Genomic DNA, 18,962 nt, shown 5'->3' on the forward strand with positions numbered 1-18,962 from the left:
GTTCCCACCGGAATGCTAGATTCCAATGGTCCTCTTCTTTCGTGTTTAGTTAAAAAAAATTAATATTGCATTTGTTTTTTTTTTTTTTAAATCGAATTAAATTGAGAATGATTTAATTGGGTTAAAAGAAATTATCTGGTATTGGATCGAAAATTAGTTTATAGTATAGTGACTTAATCATTTATCAATATTAATAATTAACTAATTTGATTAAATATAATATCCTAATAAAAATAAGTAAATAAATAAAAAAATAAAGTAGAGATCAAAATCATATTGAGAAAACAATAATTTTTCATTATTATTATTATTATTATTAATAATAATAATAATAATAATAATAATAATAATAATAATAATAATAATACCTTAATCAATCAATTAGATAAAAATATTAAAGTATAAGACAAATAAAAAGAAAAAAAAGAGGTGGAAATAAAAGGGAAAAAGGGTGAAACTTTGAGGAAATACACGGCAAAGGCCCAAAAGGGCAACCAAGATATCACAAAATGGGTTGGGCCAAAGGCCCAAACCCTTGCTTCATGAACAAGCCCTAGTGTTGAATTCGAGACTAAGGAAAGGAAAAAAAAGGTTGTTCATGTTACTTAGAGGCACGCGGATTTAGGCAAAGCAAAAAAAATCATGCTGACAATTAATGATCATATTATGGTAAAAAAAAAAAAGAAAAAAAAAATTCAATACTCACCGGCCACCTTAGGAGATCTCCATTACTTTATGTATTTTATTTTTTATTAAAAAAAATTAATTATAGTTAATGACCTTGAAAACACAATAATAATAATAATAAATAACAGCAAGAAATAAACGAATCATAAGAAAAAATAAAAACCCAACACTTTTATTTTCTTCTCTAAGCCCCTCTCTCTCACTATGGCCAACCCCTCATTTCTTCCTCACCATTTCCAATCGTGTTCTCTTCTACCTCTCCTTAAACATGAAAAAAATCATATAAACCTTTTCAAAAATAGATCTAGTGTTTAAGGACCATGGTGAACACATAAACCTTCTTCTTTGTCATTTGAAACGAGAGAATCATGATGAACACCATTCATCAATTTTTTTCAGAAAAAATTTAAATTCATCTTTAATCCCTAAACTTTCAACACTAACCTTCCCTCAAATCTTGCCCTTAAAACAAATATGTAAGCGAAATAAACAAACAACAAATATATATGGAGATCACGCTCAATCTCGATTCGAAACCTAATTTATATTTCACAATGAAATCCAAGTAATAAACATAAACTCGAATCAATACAATTGACGAAACATGCATAAAAGGGCATTCAGATCAAGACAAAAGACTTTGTCGAAGCTTTGAAGCTCCAACGACATTTCGACAGCCGTGAAAGTTAACTCAGGTGAGCCACGAAGAAATTTTCTTCGTCTCTTCGTACTTTGTTTCCCTTTCCGCTTCTGTATGTGTATATCTTTCTCCCTTCCTCTTTTCTTGTTCTACTACATTCTATTATTTGGTTCTTTGCTTGTATGTTGATGTTGTCTGTTGAAGGTGAGGATTAAACTTGACAAAACTTTTAGGTTTTTTCAATGCTTTGTAATGATTGTTATGTTTTTTTTTGTATTCAGTTTGTATGAACTGCTATGGCTGTTTTTCTTGATCTGATACGTGGAAGAAGGTTATAGTTGTTATGGTTTATATTCAAATTATGGCTCTTTGATAGTAACAAGAGTGACCAACTTTTTTATGTTCAGAGATGCTTTCACATTCTTGTGAAAAAGGGCCTGCTATGCTAAAACTTGCTACTAATTTGTATTGTCTTTCTTAGTTTGAGTCTTATGCTTTGTGTCTTATTCTGAAATAATGTTAACTTGATGCTATGTTTTACTGCATGTACAAGACAAAATTCTGCTCCTCAGGTGTAAAGGGGTACTATGGTTGAGGTGTAGAGATGATAGCATGACCTAGTCAATTCAAGCCTGGAGAGATCTACTTCTTTTGGACTTATTCTCTTCTCTTTTTTTAATGTAATTTTGTTACTGTAAAAACTTGTACCTTATTATAGCTTATTTTTATATTTTTTGAAGTTTTTTTTTATATTTGTGATGTAGAAGACAAAGTGAAATTAAATGCAACTATTTTTTTTGAATTTTAAGATAGAGCAATGATATCTATTTATAAAATGTGACCAAATATTTTACTTAAAGCCAATTAATAGAATCAAATAAATTATCATGACTATGATAACTCTTTTTTAAATTATTTGCTTAATTTTAAATTGTAAAACAAGTTTTAATTATTGTTAGACTATGACACGGATCTAGAAGGGGGGGTTGAATAGATCCCAATTAAAATTTGAGTCGGCGCTACCAATTTAAAATTAGTTTTGAAAATTTGTTTTAAGTGCGGAAGCGGCCGAGGAAAAATATAGTCTAAAACGAACCGTTATTGGAAAACCGGATATGCGTCAAGCCAATGGATTAGTGATTAAGTAAAATACGAATCACTACACTAGTTACACAATCAATGATTTGTTTCACTTACTAGGATTCCTAGTTCCAATGATTCAAATACCAAATTAAACTAGATACACACTTAAGATAATTTTGGTTTAGGCAAATTATCAAACACTTGGTGTGCGAAAACACTCCAAGTGATATTTGTGTTGAGTAAGTGATTCCAATTAATCTAGTACAATATCCTATTGTACTTTGGATTCAAAAACAGAGTTTTAATCTCTTACTCAATTAATATCAGTTTGATAAAAGTGCTTATACTAAAATCACTTAATTTTTAAGTTGAAAATCAATTATGCAGAAAATTAAAGAAGACAAGGATTTGATGAGGCAGTTCCTCCGCCGTCCTCGCTTCGGGGTACGTCTGCCCTCAATTCTAAAACTAGAATTGAGATGATTTAATAGATATCACCTGTTGAATTTAACCGTTTATACAAGGATTGTAAAGCACATATACAACAGAACTCTCAAGATGTTGAATGTAGCTTCCACTCCTTGTTTCTTGATTCAAGATGAATCAAGCCCTTCAATTGTTGTTGCTAGACCTCCGATTCCAGCCCCTTTGTTGAATAACCTTCCGTTCTTCAAACCCTCGGCCCGGATGATCTCAACTACATCGAATCGAACTCGAATTCTTCCCTTCAATATCACTGAATCCGCTACTAGACTGATGAAGACTTCCTCTTCTCAATCACCTTCGCTCAGCTGAAAATTGATGAAGTAATTCGTCCAAAAACCCCCAAACACAAACCAGTCTTGGAGGACAAAACCCTAACGGTTTTATTCAAGAAAAAACCTGTCACAAGCTTCAACCCGAACCGGATTCCCCAATCTCGGCTTCGAACCTTATCACCTTTAACCGATCACGAAGCACATCAAAAATGGTTGTGTGTAGTTGATGTGTTGTGAGATGTTGAAGATGAAGATGATGAATCTTGGACACCTATTTCACTTTTTCTTGTTTCTTTGAACACTTGAAATCAATTTACAAATGTTAGTTGATAAAAGTAATTTGACTTCTATTTATAGTAACCAACTTACCAACCAAAAATAACAGCTTTTCAAACAGTGGAAAATACTCAGAAAACTGAGTTTACACACGAGCGGTCGACCATAGGTCGGCGTGCGCTGACCCATGGGAAATGCGCCGACCCCTATGGTCGACTCAAGTATTCCATGCGCTGACCCGTGGCCAACTGCACTATGCCATGCGCCGACCTGTGGTCGACTCAAGCAACCATGCGCTGACCAGTCACCAACTGGTCTGTGTTATGCGCTGACCCGTGGCTCATGCGCTGACTCTTGCGGTCGACTCAAAGCCTGCAAACCTGCAAAAATTTGTATTTTTGTGGTTTTCATGCATTTCGTCATGATCACATTTTATCCACATATGTTTTATGAAATATAGCAGTTTTAGATAAGCATAGAGAAGGATATGATAGATAATATGTTGCGTTTGTTTGTAGACGTGGAATCGACAATGCCGATTCATCTATGATGGTCATTTGTCATCATCGAAACTTATGATTGTATGTTGTCTGACAATTTGCCCTTACAATTATTATTATTACTTCTACTCAACATAAAAAACCTCTTGCTATAACCTAAGAACAATACCATGATAAAACTATTAGAACCTAATTTTTAGGAATGCCAAGATATAACTTTAAATAAGTAAAGCTAAACCTTAATGCAATCCAAGCCAAAACCTCTATATATTTAAACACTATAAAATAAATTCTTGGAAGAACAAATGCATGAATGACATAATATATGATAGATATTTATATGAGTGAATCACAAATTTACGAGTAATTGTGATTAGAAAATCAAGACTTTTAGTCAACCACAAGTGACATCCAGCAAGGTCATGAATCATCCAAATCAACACGAACAAAGATATTTAATCCTTGATTATTTAATTTTAAACTATGCATGAAGATAGGATCTTATAATTAGATGAAATGATCATGATGCAAAATTAAATGCTAGTTAATCATGAATGCAAATGGTTGGACACAAATGAGTGAATGTAGATGAATGATTGCTAATGAATTGATGCATATGAATTAGGCTGGGTAAAATTTAGGATATGACACCTATCATAAATATTTTAATCCTAGCAGACACCCCTCAAACATGAGGTGCATGTCTCTTTAAATAACAATGTCATTCTGGGCTTTTTTTCCTTGGATATATGATCTTATCTCGTCCAGAATAATAACTGATATTGTTGGATTTAATTTGTTCCATAAAAGTCTCCAAAAAAATATATGATGGTTTTAAATTCAAAGTCAAATTTAAATCTCCATTTAAATTGATTTGATCTTCAAACAACTATAAAATAAATCACACAAATATTGCTAACTAATATGCAATAAATCTGAGTAAAACAATTAGAAAGTGATGCACATAACACCTATAACATTGGCTTGCTGACAAGAGCCAGATGTTGCACATATGCTAGAAAATCTGTTCATATATGTTTCCTTCTTCACACAAGCAGTTGAGGCCAGATGTGCCACACCAGTTAGAACATCATATCCAACATGTGTCCATACCATGTTGGTTTGCATAATGTAGCAAATTCAAAAAAGAACAATAATTTGTCTCCAAAGTTTCTTCAAGGAACCATTGATGTTATCCTAATATACCGTAAATTGATAACTAAACTCAAATTTATGGTTATCATTTAGCTATCTAAAGGAAAGACCATAATCTACTACAGTCATTGTTTGGTGAGTTCACTACAGTCATCTATATATGAACTACTCCCTTCATCCCACAATGAATGATCCTTTTGAAAAAAAATGTTCTAAAATGAATAACCAATTTAAATTTACAATACAATATTTATTTCTTTTTCCCACTGTACCCTTTAATTAATAATATTTTATTCACTCCCAATACTCGATAATGAATACGCTGGTAAGAACAATTTTTTCTCTTTTTCATTTATACATTTTTTTTAATATGTATAAAATGGTCAACTAATTTTCTCATTGTAGATCGGAGGGAGTAGTAGAAATGTTAACAATATATTGCGAACCTTGGTTTATTTGGTTAAAAATAAACAAATAATACAAGATGGAGACAAATATAGAGAACTAGGTGCATGAAATTAAATTCCCAAAAGGACCCATGTTTTTTCTAGTTACACTGGAGACATATCCTTATATTGAAATATACTATTGTTTATATTGTATTAAATAATATTTAGGTCCGAGGGAGTTTCTTCGAGTTAAAATCTTCTTCATTTTCTTAAAATATTTTATTTAAAGAGGTATAAACATAAATTTGATAATGAAATTTACATTTAACTTTTGTGGCTATCTCTATCCAAAATTATCCATTTGTTTAAGGAAATGAAGATAATTATTTCAATAAAAAAGAGGATTATAAAAAAGTTATCCCATTATTTATGTGAAGGACACTTAAATAATAAAGTCAAGTGATCTATTAACAATTGTTCTAGGGCCTTAAACCTTATAAGGTTACTATAAGCGCTAAAAGGTAGATACGATTCAGGTACATGCAATTCTAATTTCAAACCTCACACTTATGATTGTTATTGACTTAAGTGTTGAAGTGTTTGTAGGTACAACCCCAACTACCATTGAAACTTTAGTTGTCAACAAAGTGTGAAAAGAAATATTTGTCCTGGATCATTCGACGCCTTGTGTGGGAAAAATATTTAACATTTCCATTATCTTTCATTTCAATGGTGAATTCCAATAGCATGCAAGCAAAAAAAAACTAGTATATCAGGATAACATCGATGTTTCCTTGAAGAAACTTTGGAGTTAAATTAAATCGATCCAAAAATAGAATGATCGCGCAAGATGATTGAGGCGAAGAAGGAAAATGAGGTAATTTGTGTAAGTATTGAAAGTAATCTAAGATGGGAGGGGGTGAATTAGATTTATTGGACTTTCTAAAAAAAATTCTATTTTATGAGCGATGACAAATGTTCTTACTTTTTCAGAAACTAAATGAATGATAAAATGTATAAAGTAAGTGCTCGAAAAATAAAAGACACCAAGATGTATACTAGTTCCCCTTTCCAAACAAGGGTATGTCTAGTCCCTTCACACCTCATGAGAGATTTCACTATGTTGTAACTTGTACAATCCTCACACCAAGGTCGCTCATACACTTATCTAACATACAAGAAAGCACACCACTTTCTTTTACACTTTGAATAAAAAGCACACCACTTTTTATCTTAAATAAAGATCACTTAACACTTTATGATCCACAAAAATAAAATGTTGTAAAGAAGAAGATTTGGATATGTACTTGATTCTTGAGAATTGATCTTTCCTTCAATGTATACAATATACAAGAGTAATACTTAAGTGCTCATAAATGAATGAGTGAAAATTTAATGATATTTAAAATTTTAATGCAGAAAGGTTCACAAAAAGTATGACTTAAGTAACTTAATTGAAAATTGAGAGAGTTTTGAATTTGAAATTATTGAAGGAATATATTTTGAAGTTCATAAATATTAGCTATTTATAGTATGGAAAACACCCTTTTGAATCAGTATATAATCATCAACCATTGTCATGATTTAGTGACCAAGTTTAGAAAATGTTAAAATGTTATTTTTCATGAGAAAGTGACACTGCCTTAGTGGTAAGCGATTAAAACATTATCATAACTGGTTACAGTTGAAGTTAAATTAGATTTTTTAAAATATTTGTGGATGTAACTGGTTGCAGAGTTTGGTTAACCGGTTACCGCTGAGCAGATTTTCCAAAATATTAAGATTCTTGTGTCCGTAACAAGTTAACTTATATATATGTAACCGGTTATAGCTGATAGAAAATGTGAAAATCCGTTTGTAACCAATGTTAACCAAAATGTTAAGTTTCAAAAACACTTTAGAATGTTTATAGATGAAATACGCAGATTCTCTAAGCAACTAATGTATTATTCTATGCATTATTGTAACATATAACTTATACTTGATCAAATCCTAAAAGTCCATTTGTCTCTTGTTGATAACTTGAATTCCAAGACTTGTAGCAAGAGAAACTTGAAAGCTGATGATCTATCTTTTTCCTTCTTGGCAATGCAATTGATCTTGAGGCATTGTCTTCATCAAAACACAAAACAATGTTGGAGAATCATGTCTTCACACTCTCCCCCTTTTTGATGATGACATCCAATGCTACTTAAAATGTTGAAGGTTCTTTGATGTTTAATTAATTGCTCCCTCTATCTTAGAGATCTCTCCCTTGATTGATCCATAGGGAGATTTAGGAGACTTAACTTTTTCTGTAAAATGTTAGAGTACATAGCATAATACATACAACATATATTCTCCCCCTTTGTCATTATAAAAAATAAGGGAAAATACAAAAGAGAGAAATATGCACATAGATCAATAAGGAGTCACATATAAAAATATAACAATTCATATTTAAACATAATAAAATTTGTCTTAAGGTTACCTAGCATAAACTTCATAAAAACAAGAGAACACAAATTTAATGATACATAAGCATGAAAGGACATAACAAGACATAATTAGGACACAAAAAGACATAATACAAGACACATGTGACACATAATAACTATCTTCGTCTATCTCCTCCTCACTATCCTTAAGGTTTTGGTTTTACTTGATGTTGGCTATTTCGAGGTGAAGGTCAAGGAAGCTGATTCTAAATAACTTTTCAATGGAGTGCATCTTCTCATATAACATCTCATTAGAAACACTTCCTTCGGGTAACAGAGCTGCTGCATAAGAAGCAACCTCTTCGTGCTTAAAAATACCATCCTTGTCTTTAAAGATTTCCAAGTTCTTATTTGATGCCCATATGTTTATCTCATGCTCCTTAGCATTCATTTTAAATCTTGACTCTCCATGCAAATTAATTTGACAAAACTGAATAATCTTAGTAACCAACCTTGCATAAGGAAGGCCACCATAGAGTTTCTTTTGGTGGAACATGTGGTGCATTATGACATAAGCCCAATTCACTTGTAACTTCTTCTTCACTACATAGATAATTCGAATTTCCATATCGTTTATTTTAGAATGAAATAATGAAGCATACGATCGCTTACCGATAAATTTATAATATACAAGATTTGATGGTTTGGAGCCTATCCAGCGTTTCGAGCTCTTTTAGCGTAAATTTCTTATTTAGTCAATCTACTAATGATGTAATAGTATCCATTCTAATAATAAGTGTCGTACCTCAAATGGTTTGTCAAGTGAACAAATCTCTTTTGTAGCGCCACGATGGATTCTCCGGGCAGCATTCTAAACATCTCATATTCTTGACTTAATGTATTCAACCTTGATCTCTTTACTTCGGCGGTGCCTTCATGTGTCTCCACTAAGGTGTCCCATATTTCTTTTGCCGACTTGCATTGAGATATGCGGAAGAACTCATCCATGCTTAAAGCACTTTGAAGAATGTTTATTGCTTTCTTTTCATTTAAGATTTTTTTTCTTATCATCTTCATCGTACGAACTCTTTATCTTTGGAGTACCAACGCCATTGATCACACTCGTAGGATTATGTGGGCCACTTTCAACGGCTTCCCATATTCCTTCTCCTTGGGCTTCTAGATGTGCCTTCATACGGATCTTCCAGAAATCAAAATATTCTCCAGAGAATAGTGGTGGTTTGTTACTACTTCCACCGTCTTTAAAAACCAGATTCGTGCTTGCGGAAGCCATGCGCATCTTTTAGGAATAGGTTACCTATAACCTTCTCTGATGCCAATTGTAAGTTTAAGGAGTGCCTTAGAGGGGGGGGGGAGGGGGGTGAATGAGGCACTTAGAGTATTTTCCGGATTTTTGACGGTTTATGACTTTTACTTTCTGAGTTGCTTAAGTGATGTAAAAGCGGTAAAGTGCGGAAAGTAAATGACACAGAGAATTATAGTGGTTCCCCTCACAGATTGAGAGTACTCCACTCCCATTTCAACACGAAAGAGAGTTTCACTAAAATATTAGATTCCTAGACAAGACACCTTAAGGTCTTTCTATCTATTCTAACACACCAAGAACAATCCTCTTGGATTTACACTGTTTAAAGTCCAAACGGGACTCAACTTCTCACAAATGGACCTCTTGTATCCACACACCGGATAACAAGGATAAACCTTACAAACTTATCCTTAACAATCCTAAGAATAAGTTGTAATCAGGGAATATAATTCTGAATAATTTGTATAAGATGAGATAGATGAAAATTGAAGTATATCAATTAAATAATTGATCTTCTCCTTTGTAACACTCAAATCTCACAATATTTATACAAGTGTTCTTTGTATGAAATGAAACTATAATGCAGAAAATGACAGTTTGTGCAAGGTTTTCACTTTTAAGAAAGTTTGGATGAACACTTAGAAAGTTTGAGAGAATGTGTGTAAAATGATTTAAATTTTTGCAAGGAGGTGATTTTGAAATATGAAAAATGATGTTTATATAATGTCTAAAACACCTCCTTAGATGAATGCAATAATCCAAAAGATGCCATGTTTCATGATGAAGAGACCATAGGAGTTTTCATGAAAAGATGCAAGTATTTTTCATTCTAGATCAGTGGTAATCGGTTACCTTAAATAGGGTAACCGGTTACATGCATTCAACGTTACAAAATAATTTGAATTTTGCTTGAGGTAACCGGTTACTTCAAATAGGGTAACCGGTTACATGGTTCCAACGTTTAAGAAGGATTTGAAAAATACACAGAGTAATCGGTTACTCACATATTGATAACCGGTTACCTTAAAACAGTTTTGAAAAAAAAAACTTAAAAAATGAAGTGTGGTGGTTTGTTGATGCATAAAACTATTTTCAATGATTATGATATGAATGCAACATGTTGTGAACACTTGTATAACTATCTAGAGTTCAAGTGTTACCTTAATCCATGTGAAAGCCGAATCTTCATGTGATTTACCGAGACTTGATCATTTGATGAAACTTCATACGCGAGCTTTAAACCTTGATCAAACTTTTTGTTAATCCGACTTGAGCTATGAAGCAAGGTTTGTCGTCATCAAAATATCTGAGCAGTCATGTCTCCACAAGATCCTTCAGATACAGAATTCCAGAGCCTTCAGATGGCAGATGCTATGGACAACGCTGTGTTCAGATTCAGAGCGAGTACCTTTAACTCTAAGTCAGTTGTTCTGGACTTTTGTGACGTCAGATGTTGTTTTATCAGATACATATTTATCGTTAGAGTCCTGCACACTTAGAGAATTTTATTAGGGTACCAAAGTGTTTCATCATTTGTTATCATCAAAACTTAGAGATAAATTGTAGAATCAAAATCTTGTTCTAACATGTTTCACCGCTCATTTAGGCCATTTATGCTTAGTATGTTATAATTTATAGAATTCACTTTATGTGATAAAGACTTCAGTTAGATAATTTACTTTTGTTGGAATGTTAAATTAATTATAAACTACTATTAACCCTTATGCTTTGTGATTGTATTTTTCATTAAATCTCACTTGATACAATTATATTCGTACTCCATTGTAGGTCAGTTTTTTTTTGTAAATAGTGTTATATTACCCATGTTTTAAACTGTAGCCCAAAATAAACCATAGCTTATATTTGAGTCTAAAAGTCGTAGTTTAAAGTAAAGTCAACGGTTATGCAACAGTAGCTCGAACACAAACCGTGGTCGAAAAAAAGTTAGTAAATTGTGATTTGTTCACATAGTTTAAAGGATATTTTTGTATTACTGTGGGCTAATGTTAAAAAACTGTTCCCTATAAGAATAGACAACGGCCGTTTACTTCACGTATGATAAATCGTCTCTTAAAACTTTAGGCTACAATTTTCATGTTTTGGGCCGCAGATTTCTGCTGTTGTCTAAACTCTTTTTTGTTGTAGTGAGTTAAGGGACCAAATAATACATTAAACCTAACTTTTTACATTTTACAAGGAGATAACTTTATAGAAGAGAGAGATGGGAAAGTCGTCCCTACAATTAGAGTTTCTCATCATTCTAATTTACACATACATTTAATTTATACAAAAATAAATAGTATTAACTGAATTGAATTGAAATATCAAAGAAATGTATCAGTAAAACTCAAAAATCTTAATATATATATATATATATATATATATATAAGCTGATTTGTTCGACTAAATATGTAAATGATTTACGAGAATATTCATCTTATCAATGGGGGGGGGGGGGGGGGGGGGGGTCTCACACCTCTGAAAACCCAATCTTTATTGATGTCCAAAGATGCATCTCCATACGCACCTTATACCATTCATTCATAGTCAGTCAGCGACCCCATTGTGGCAAAATATATTCTGGAGATGCATCTTCGTATATTTTCCAGGATATATCTGGAGATGCATCTATGCAAAAATCTTATACTTATTTATGACTTTTTTATTCATTAAGCTGGTTTATTTAACAATTCACTGATGATTCTGGAGATGCATATCCATAAACATGAGGTTTTACAGATTTGTATCTCCGTAAAAACCCTTATTTTGTAAAAAAATAGGGTGTGTCCAGATATGGATATAAGAAATATGCTCTGATGACAGGATATTGTTTCTAAGATCCAAATTGATCTAAAACATGTATAAATAAGGGGTCTCCATTTTCGTGTTCTTTACAAAAATACATCACACCATAATGAATACATATCTCCATCTTGCATTCGTGTATTTCAATGGCGCAAACCCCACACTTTATTTAGGGTCTCCAAGGAAATAACTTTCGTCAATCTCGAGTAACATTCACCCTCGATTGACGATGAAAGGAAGATATGGTTCACCAAGCTTGAACTAAAGATGAATGAAGATTTAAAGGTTATGTGGAGTACATTTTATTGTTACTCATCGAAGGGTCCGATTGAAGTGGATGCAAGGATTGCAAGATCTACCAAAGATATTTTAAGGATGTTGCAACGTTCCTAAACCATCCGTTTGTGATGAAATATAATGTTAAGTTTATGCTAACGATTATCTATGTAAGGTTAAGCGTTTTGATTTTAATTTGTTTTATTTTTCTAACATTCTGCAATAGTTTCTGATTGTTTCTGGTTTGACCTAACAAAACATATTTTAGAGATACATCTCCGTAAAACCTATTGAATTGTGAATTAAAGTTGTTACAGAGATGCATCTCCGAGTTCACCCTAATATAGATACGGAGATGCATCTTCGAACTAAATTTTGATAAAATAAAGGTGACTCGCCAATTTATAATAATGAATGTGTAAAAAAATATGTGTTCGAAGATGTATCTCTGAATTTTAAAAATACGGATGACTCTTACAATGATAAAGAATTTAGAGAACAATTCCCTTTTTTTCTTAAGTCTAAACCTAATTTTTAAAAAATATATATACATACATGCCTTAAAAAAATATAAATATGATATTTTTTTATTAATTAGGCTATGCTGGATAAATTTTTTAAAAAACCATGACATAACCTCTTATAAGAGGCTTCACATATTCTCTATATACATAGAGAAGACAAAACTTTATTTTTCTCTTTCAGTATTATGAGTCTATTGTGTGGAGGAGAGAACAAAATTCTCCCCCTTTACCTAGTTCAAATAGTCTATATATTTGATAACAAATTTTTGAAAAACACATACATAGTCAAATCATGACATTGCCATATATACTCTGTTCATATATCTATATATTGTTTCATATCTAACTGTACATGGCATTGTTTATAATGATTTTAGACACAATATAAAAATTCTTGACAAGTGAAGCAGAAAAGGTACTAAACTAAAGTGCTTTTTTTAGTGGATTAATGTAATGCTAGAAATGGGTCCTAACACAATGACTGACCAAAATCATATCTTCAATATAGTGAAGCCATGCAAAGACCACTGCCATTTGACCAAGTTCAATTGGTTCATAGAAAGATTGAAACTGGTCCACATTTTGGATCCCAGCATGTTCTTAAAAGAACAAGAATCTATCAACTTTAAATTTGCTTTTTCTTTTTCACGTTAAACGGTGTACTTAAAGTGAAGGTTAAAACAACATATATATTGTTTTACCTTAATTATTTTCATATCATTCAAATCATAAAGATTGTCTTTTTCATAACATTATTAGTACTATGTTTAAATGTGAATGAATATATATATTTTTTTCAATATAACAAAATCATTCAATCATAGATATCATCATCTTTTAATTGGATAAGTATAAAACTAGTAATGCTCAATAATTTAATCATTTTGTAAAGATAATAAATGGACCAGTAATTATGTGATATATAGAATCATATCACATCCTTTCTCTATATTTTGATATTCTTGTCATGAATAATAAGAAAGCAACACATTGGGTAATGACATCACCACCTAGAAAATGTACACTCAGCATGCATATTGTTTTCTATTTATTTCTACACATGATTGGTATTTCTGATATGTTCTAAAGATTATATTCTAGTATTACTATATATATTTGGCTTCAAACCAAGATTTCAAATCTAATTCAACGTGTCTTTGGTTATGTGAAAAGAAATTGATTTTGAATAAATTAATTTGTACTAAAAGATTTGAATGGAAAATGATTTATGTTTAAATAAACTTTTTTAGAATTGAATTAAGTAGTAAATTTTAGTGTAACACATTTAAATTTGAAAACTAAAATTTTATATTCATGTATATATAATCAATTTTATAAAGCATAACAAAAAGTCGTTTTTTTTTGTTTTAAAAATATATATATTTTTTATATTTTTAAAAATGATTTTTACATATTTTTAAAATTAAATTTGTTTTTATAAATTAAAAAATTAATTTTGACATCTTATAATATAAGTGTATATAATTTAAATTAAAACACAATCAATATCATAATTTAAAAAAAGAAGATATATTTCAAAAATGATTTTATAGAAAATTATTTAAATAGATTCAAATTTAAGTATTTTTTTAAATTTTAATATTTTTAAAAAATATAATAAAATAATAAAATATTTAAAAATAACATTTTAAGAATAATTATTCGAATCAATTTTCCATTTAAAATTAAAAAAAATTGAAACCTTTTTTTTTACAATAATATTTAACAATGTAAAAGTCATTTAAAAAAAGATTTAGGGCCCATTTATTTTATTTATTTTTTAAATAATTTTTATAGTGTTACATATTTTAATATAAATTTACAAAAAATTTTTTTAATAAAAATTTTAAATGAAAATTAAATTTGAATAGTTATTCTTAAAATGTTATTTTAGGTATTTTATCATTTTATTGAAAAAAAAATTTGGATATGAAAATTTTAAAAAATTATTTAATTTTGAAGCTATTTTAAATAGCTTTTCATAAAAATCATTTTTAAGATACAACTTTAAAATAAAAAAAAAATTTGACTATATTTTGGTCTTCAATAATATATATTGATGTTATAGAATGAACAATTCAATCTTTTAGTTTATAAAAAATAAATTTAGACAAATTTATAATATTTTAAAGAATATTTTTGTAAATTCATTTTCAAAAAGAAAAAGAAAAAATTCATTTTTTTAAAGCTAAAACAAACTGACTCTTAATCCGTAGTTATTTTAGTCTTTTAATTTAAAAAAGATTCATATTAGTCCTTTAACTATTCAAATGTATTATAGGAAAACTTTTTGTCTAATTAACGACGAATTTTTAAATTTTTTCATCATTAAAAAGATTAACATGATACATTTTAAATAATTAAACCATCAAAATAACAATTTTTTAAAGTTAAAAGCAAAATAAATCATAAGCCTTATAAAAATTAAAACTATGGATTTTAATTCTACTAGAAAACATTAACCAATTCTTTAAGTGAAGGTACTTCAACCATGAAATCAAATACACACATATGATTCTCTTCACATAAATTAAATAAAGCTTAAGGGCTCAAAAACCAACATAATATAGTAATAAATAAACAAAAGTTTAAACCAAATTAAAATTAAAAATGAAAATTAACATGCTTATAAAACAGTCTTGTTGGCCATGCATTTTTATCCAAACACTATGCTTTTGCTTTTGCTTTCTAAAAGCTAAACATAAAAGAAAAACAATAGTCTCACTCTCTCTTTGCATATTCACACTTTCACAAACAATGAATATTCCTATGTCTTCTTTCACCTTTCTTCTCTACACCCTCTTTCTTTTCTCTACTCTTTCTCTTTCTTCATCACTTCCATTGTCTTTGAAAACACAAGCTTCTATCTTAGTTTCTCTCAAACAAGATTTCCATTCCAAAACATCCTTAAAAACATGGAACATCTCTAACTACATGTCCCTTTGTACAACATGGTATGGCATCCAATGTGACACAAACAACACTTCTGTTGTGTCACTAGACATATCAAACTTGAATGTTTCTGGAACCTTCTCATCTTCCATCACAAAGCTATCAACCTTGAGAATCCTCAACATATCTAACAACATGCTCAATGGAAACCTTACTTGGAAATTCTCAAACCTCAAAGAGCTTGAGGCTTTTGATGCTTACAACAATGAGTTCAATTCTTCACTTCCTCTTGGAGTCACTGAGTTGCATAGTCTTAAGTACTTGAATCTCGGCGGAAACTTTTTCCATGGAGAGATTCCTGCAAGATATGGAAAGATGATGAGTTTGAAATATCTGTCTCTTGCAGGTAATGATTTGAGAGGCTTCATACCTTTTGAGATTGGAAATCTTAGTGGTTTGACACATCTTTTTTTAGGTTATTACAATGAGTTTGAAGGTGGAATTCCAAAAGATTTTGGTAATCTTGTTAGTTTGGTTCATCTTGATCTTGCTAACTGTGGTTTGAAAGGTGAAATTCCACATGAGTTAGGTGAACTTTACAAACTAGACACACTTTTCTTGCAGACCAATCAACTTAGTGGTTCGATTCCTTCGGAATTAGGGAATTTAACTAGTTTGAAATCTCTTGATTTGTCGAACAACGAGTTGATTGGAAACATACCGAATGAGTTTTCGAATCTTCGTGAACTCACACTCTTGAATTTGTTCATCAACAAACTCTATGGTGTGATTCCATCTTTTGTTTCTGAGTTACCGAATTTGGAAGTGTTGAAGCTTTGGCAGAACGGTTTCGAGGGTTCTATTCCTTCGAAGCTTGGAGAGAATGGTAGATTGATCGAGCTTGATTTATCGACGAACAAGCTCGCCGGACAAGTTCCTAGATCTTTATGCATTGGAAAAAAGCTCAAGATTTTGATTTTACTCAACAATTTTCTGGTTGGTTCTTTGCCTAATGAACTTGGTGAATGTTACACGCTTCAAAGAGTTCGTTTAGGACGAAACTATTTAACAGGTTCGATACCGAATGGTTTTCTCTATTTGCCTGAAATTTCACTTCTTGAACTACAGAACAATTTTCTCAGTGGTTTTCTTGCACAGCAAGAAATCACAAACACAAACAGTTCTAAACTCAGAGAGATGAATCTGTCGAACAATCGTTTTTCCGGATCTCTCCCGAGTTCTATCGGATATTTTCCGAATTTGCAGATTCTGCTTCTTCATGGAAATAGATTCTCAGGTGAAATTCCTCAAGATATAGGAAAGCTGAAGAACATTCTAAGGTTGGATATGAGTTTCAACAATTTTTCAGGAAAAATTCCTATTGAGATAGGTGAATGTTTTTCACTTACCTATTTAGATTTGAGTCAGAATCAATTATCAGGTCCTATTCCAATTCAGGTTTCACAGATTCACATACTTAACTATCTTAATGTGTCATGGAACAATCTAAACCAAACACTCCCTAAGGAACTTGGTTCTATTAAGGGCTTAACTTCTGCTGATTTCTCTCATAACAACTTCTCTGGCTCAATTCCTGAAATAGGACAATTCTCGATGTTCAATTCTACTTCCTTTATTGGTAATCCGAAGTTATGTGGATATGAAACGAGTCCATGTAACCGTTCTTCATCAGAAACATCCGAGTCTCCGAATCAAGAAAACGGCCCTACGAAACGTGGAATTCTGGTAAAGTATAAGCTTCTATTTGCATTAGCACTTTTGGTTTGTTCGTTGGTTTTCGCAACGTTTGCTATAACCAAAAGTCGAAAAGGAATTCGAAAGGACTCGAATTCATGGAAGTTAACAGCATTTCAGAAGATTGAATATGGAAGTGAAGACATCTTAGGTTGTGTAAAAGAGAGTAACATCATAGGAAGAGGTGGAGCAGGTGTTGTATATGGAGGAACAATGCCGAATGGAGAAAAAGTAGCTGTGAAAAAGTTGTTAGGAGTTAACAAAGGTAGTTCTTATGATAATGGTTTATCAGCTGAAATAAAAACACTTGGTAGAATAAGGCATAGATACATTGTGAAGTTGTTGGCATTTTGTTCAAATGGAGACACAAATTTGCTTGTTTATGAGTATATGACAAATGGTAGTTTAGGTGAAGTGTTGCATGGAAAAAGAGGGGGGTTTCTTGAGTGGAAAGTTAGGGTGAAAATAGCAAGTGAAGCTGCTCAAGGACTTTGCTATTTGCACCATGATTGTTGTCCTTTGATAGTTCATAGAGATGTTAAGTCAAATAACATTTTGTTGGATTCTGAATTTGAAGCTCATGTTGCTGATTTTGGACTTGCTAAGTTTTTGTTGCAAGAGAATAATGGTGGAACTTCTGAATGCATGTCTTCTATTGTTGGTTCTTACGGATACATTGCTCCAGGTACTTTTAATTTTGATATTGAGTATATATTTATCAGAGTTGTCTCAAGTTTTTGAAAGTCCTGAGTAGGTTAGTCTCTGTTTAACCATGACAAAACACTGACAGATCTTATTTAACCAAAGACAGTTTAACTGTGACAAATTTTAGACTGTGTGTAGTAATCTGTCTTGCACGCTTTCAAAGACGGACTAATAGTTAAAATTATGATAGGAATCGATTATGCTATACTGATTTTGAATTATGTTAACAGAATATGCATACACATTGAAAGTGGATGAGAAGAGTGATGTATATAGCTTTGGAGTGGTGCTACTAGAGCTATTGACAGGGAGAAGACCAGTGGAAGATTTTGGTGAAGATGGAGTGGATATTGTTCAATGGACAAAGTTACAAACTGATTGGAACAAAGAAAGTGTGGTGAAGATTCTTGATGGAAGGTTACATCAAATTCCTATAGAGGAAGCAATGCATATATTCTTTGTGGCTATGTGTTGTGTTGAAGAGCAAAGTGTGGAAAGACCAACTATGAGGGAAGTTGTTGAGATGCTAGCACAAGTAAAGCAACCAAATATCTTTCATGTGTAGTGAAGTGAGTGTGTCTTTAAGAAAATAGTTATTATAGAATAAGAAATAAAGAATGATTAAGATGTGTCTTGCATGGATGCATGTGTTGATGTTGTAGGTGTCAATTTTTGTAAGTAGCTTGTTATTTGAGTTTTGAAGATTTTGTATGCATTAGAAACTCTATATCATAAAAAAAACTTCAAGTAGTGTGAGCCAAATTCTATAGTCA

General features: G+C 31.3%; 1 protein-coding gene across 1 annotated transcript; it reads left to right on the forward strand.

Moving 5' to 3' along the window:
• Positions 1-15,552: 15,552 nt before the first annotated feature.
• On the forward strand, positions 15,553-18,962 carry LOC127117822 (leucine-rich repeat receptor-like serine/threonine-protein kinase BAM3). The gene is made up of 2 exons (XM_051047936.1): positions 15,553-18,169; positions 18,420-18,962. The coding sequence occupies exons 1-2, from the start codon at positions 15,595-15,597 to the stop codon at positions 18,752-18,754; spliced, it is 2,910 nt and encodes a 969-aa protein (XP_050903893.1). The 5' UTR covers positions 15,553-15,594; the 3' UTR covers positions 18,755-18,962.

The sequence above is a fragment of the Lathyrus oleraceus genome, chromosome 2 (assembly GCF_024323335.1).
Source record: "Lathyrus oleraceus cultivar Zhongwan6 chromosome 2, CAAS_Psat_ZW6_1.0, whole genome shotgun sequence".
Lineage (NCBI taxonomy): Eukaryota > Viridiplantae > Streptophyta > Magnoliopsida > Fabales > Fabaceae > Lathyrus > Lathyrus oleraceus.

Excerpts from the sequence above, each read along its gene's own strand:
- LOC127117822 (XM_051047936.1), top strand. The coding sequence starts at position 15,595 with ATGAATATTCCTATGTCTTCTTTCACCTTTCTTCTCTACACCCTCTTT. Across the intron at positions 18,170-18,419 it reads TTACGGATACATTGCTCCAG|AATATGCATACACATTGAAA; the intron begins GTACTTTTAATT and ends TTATGTTAACAG.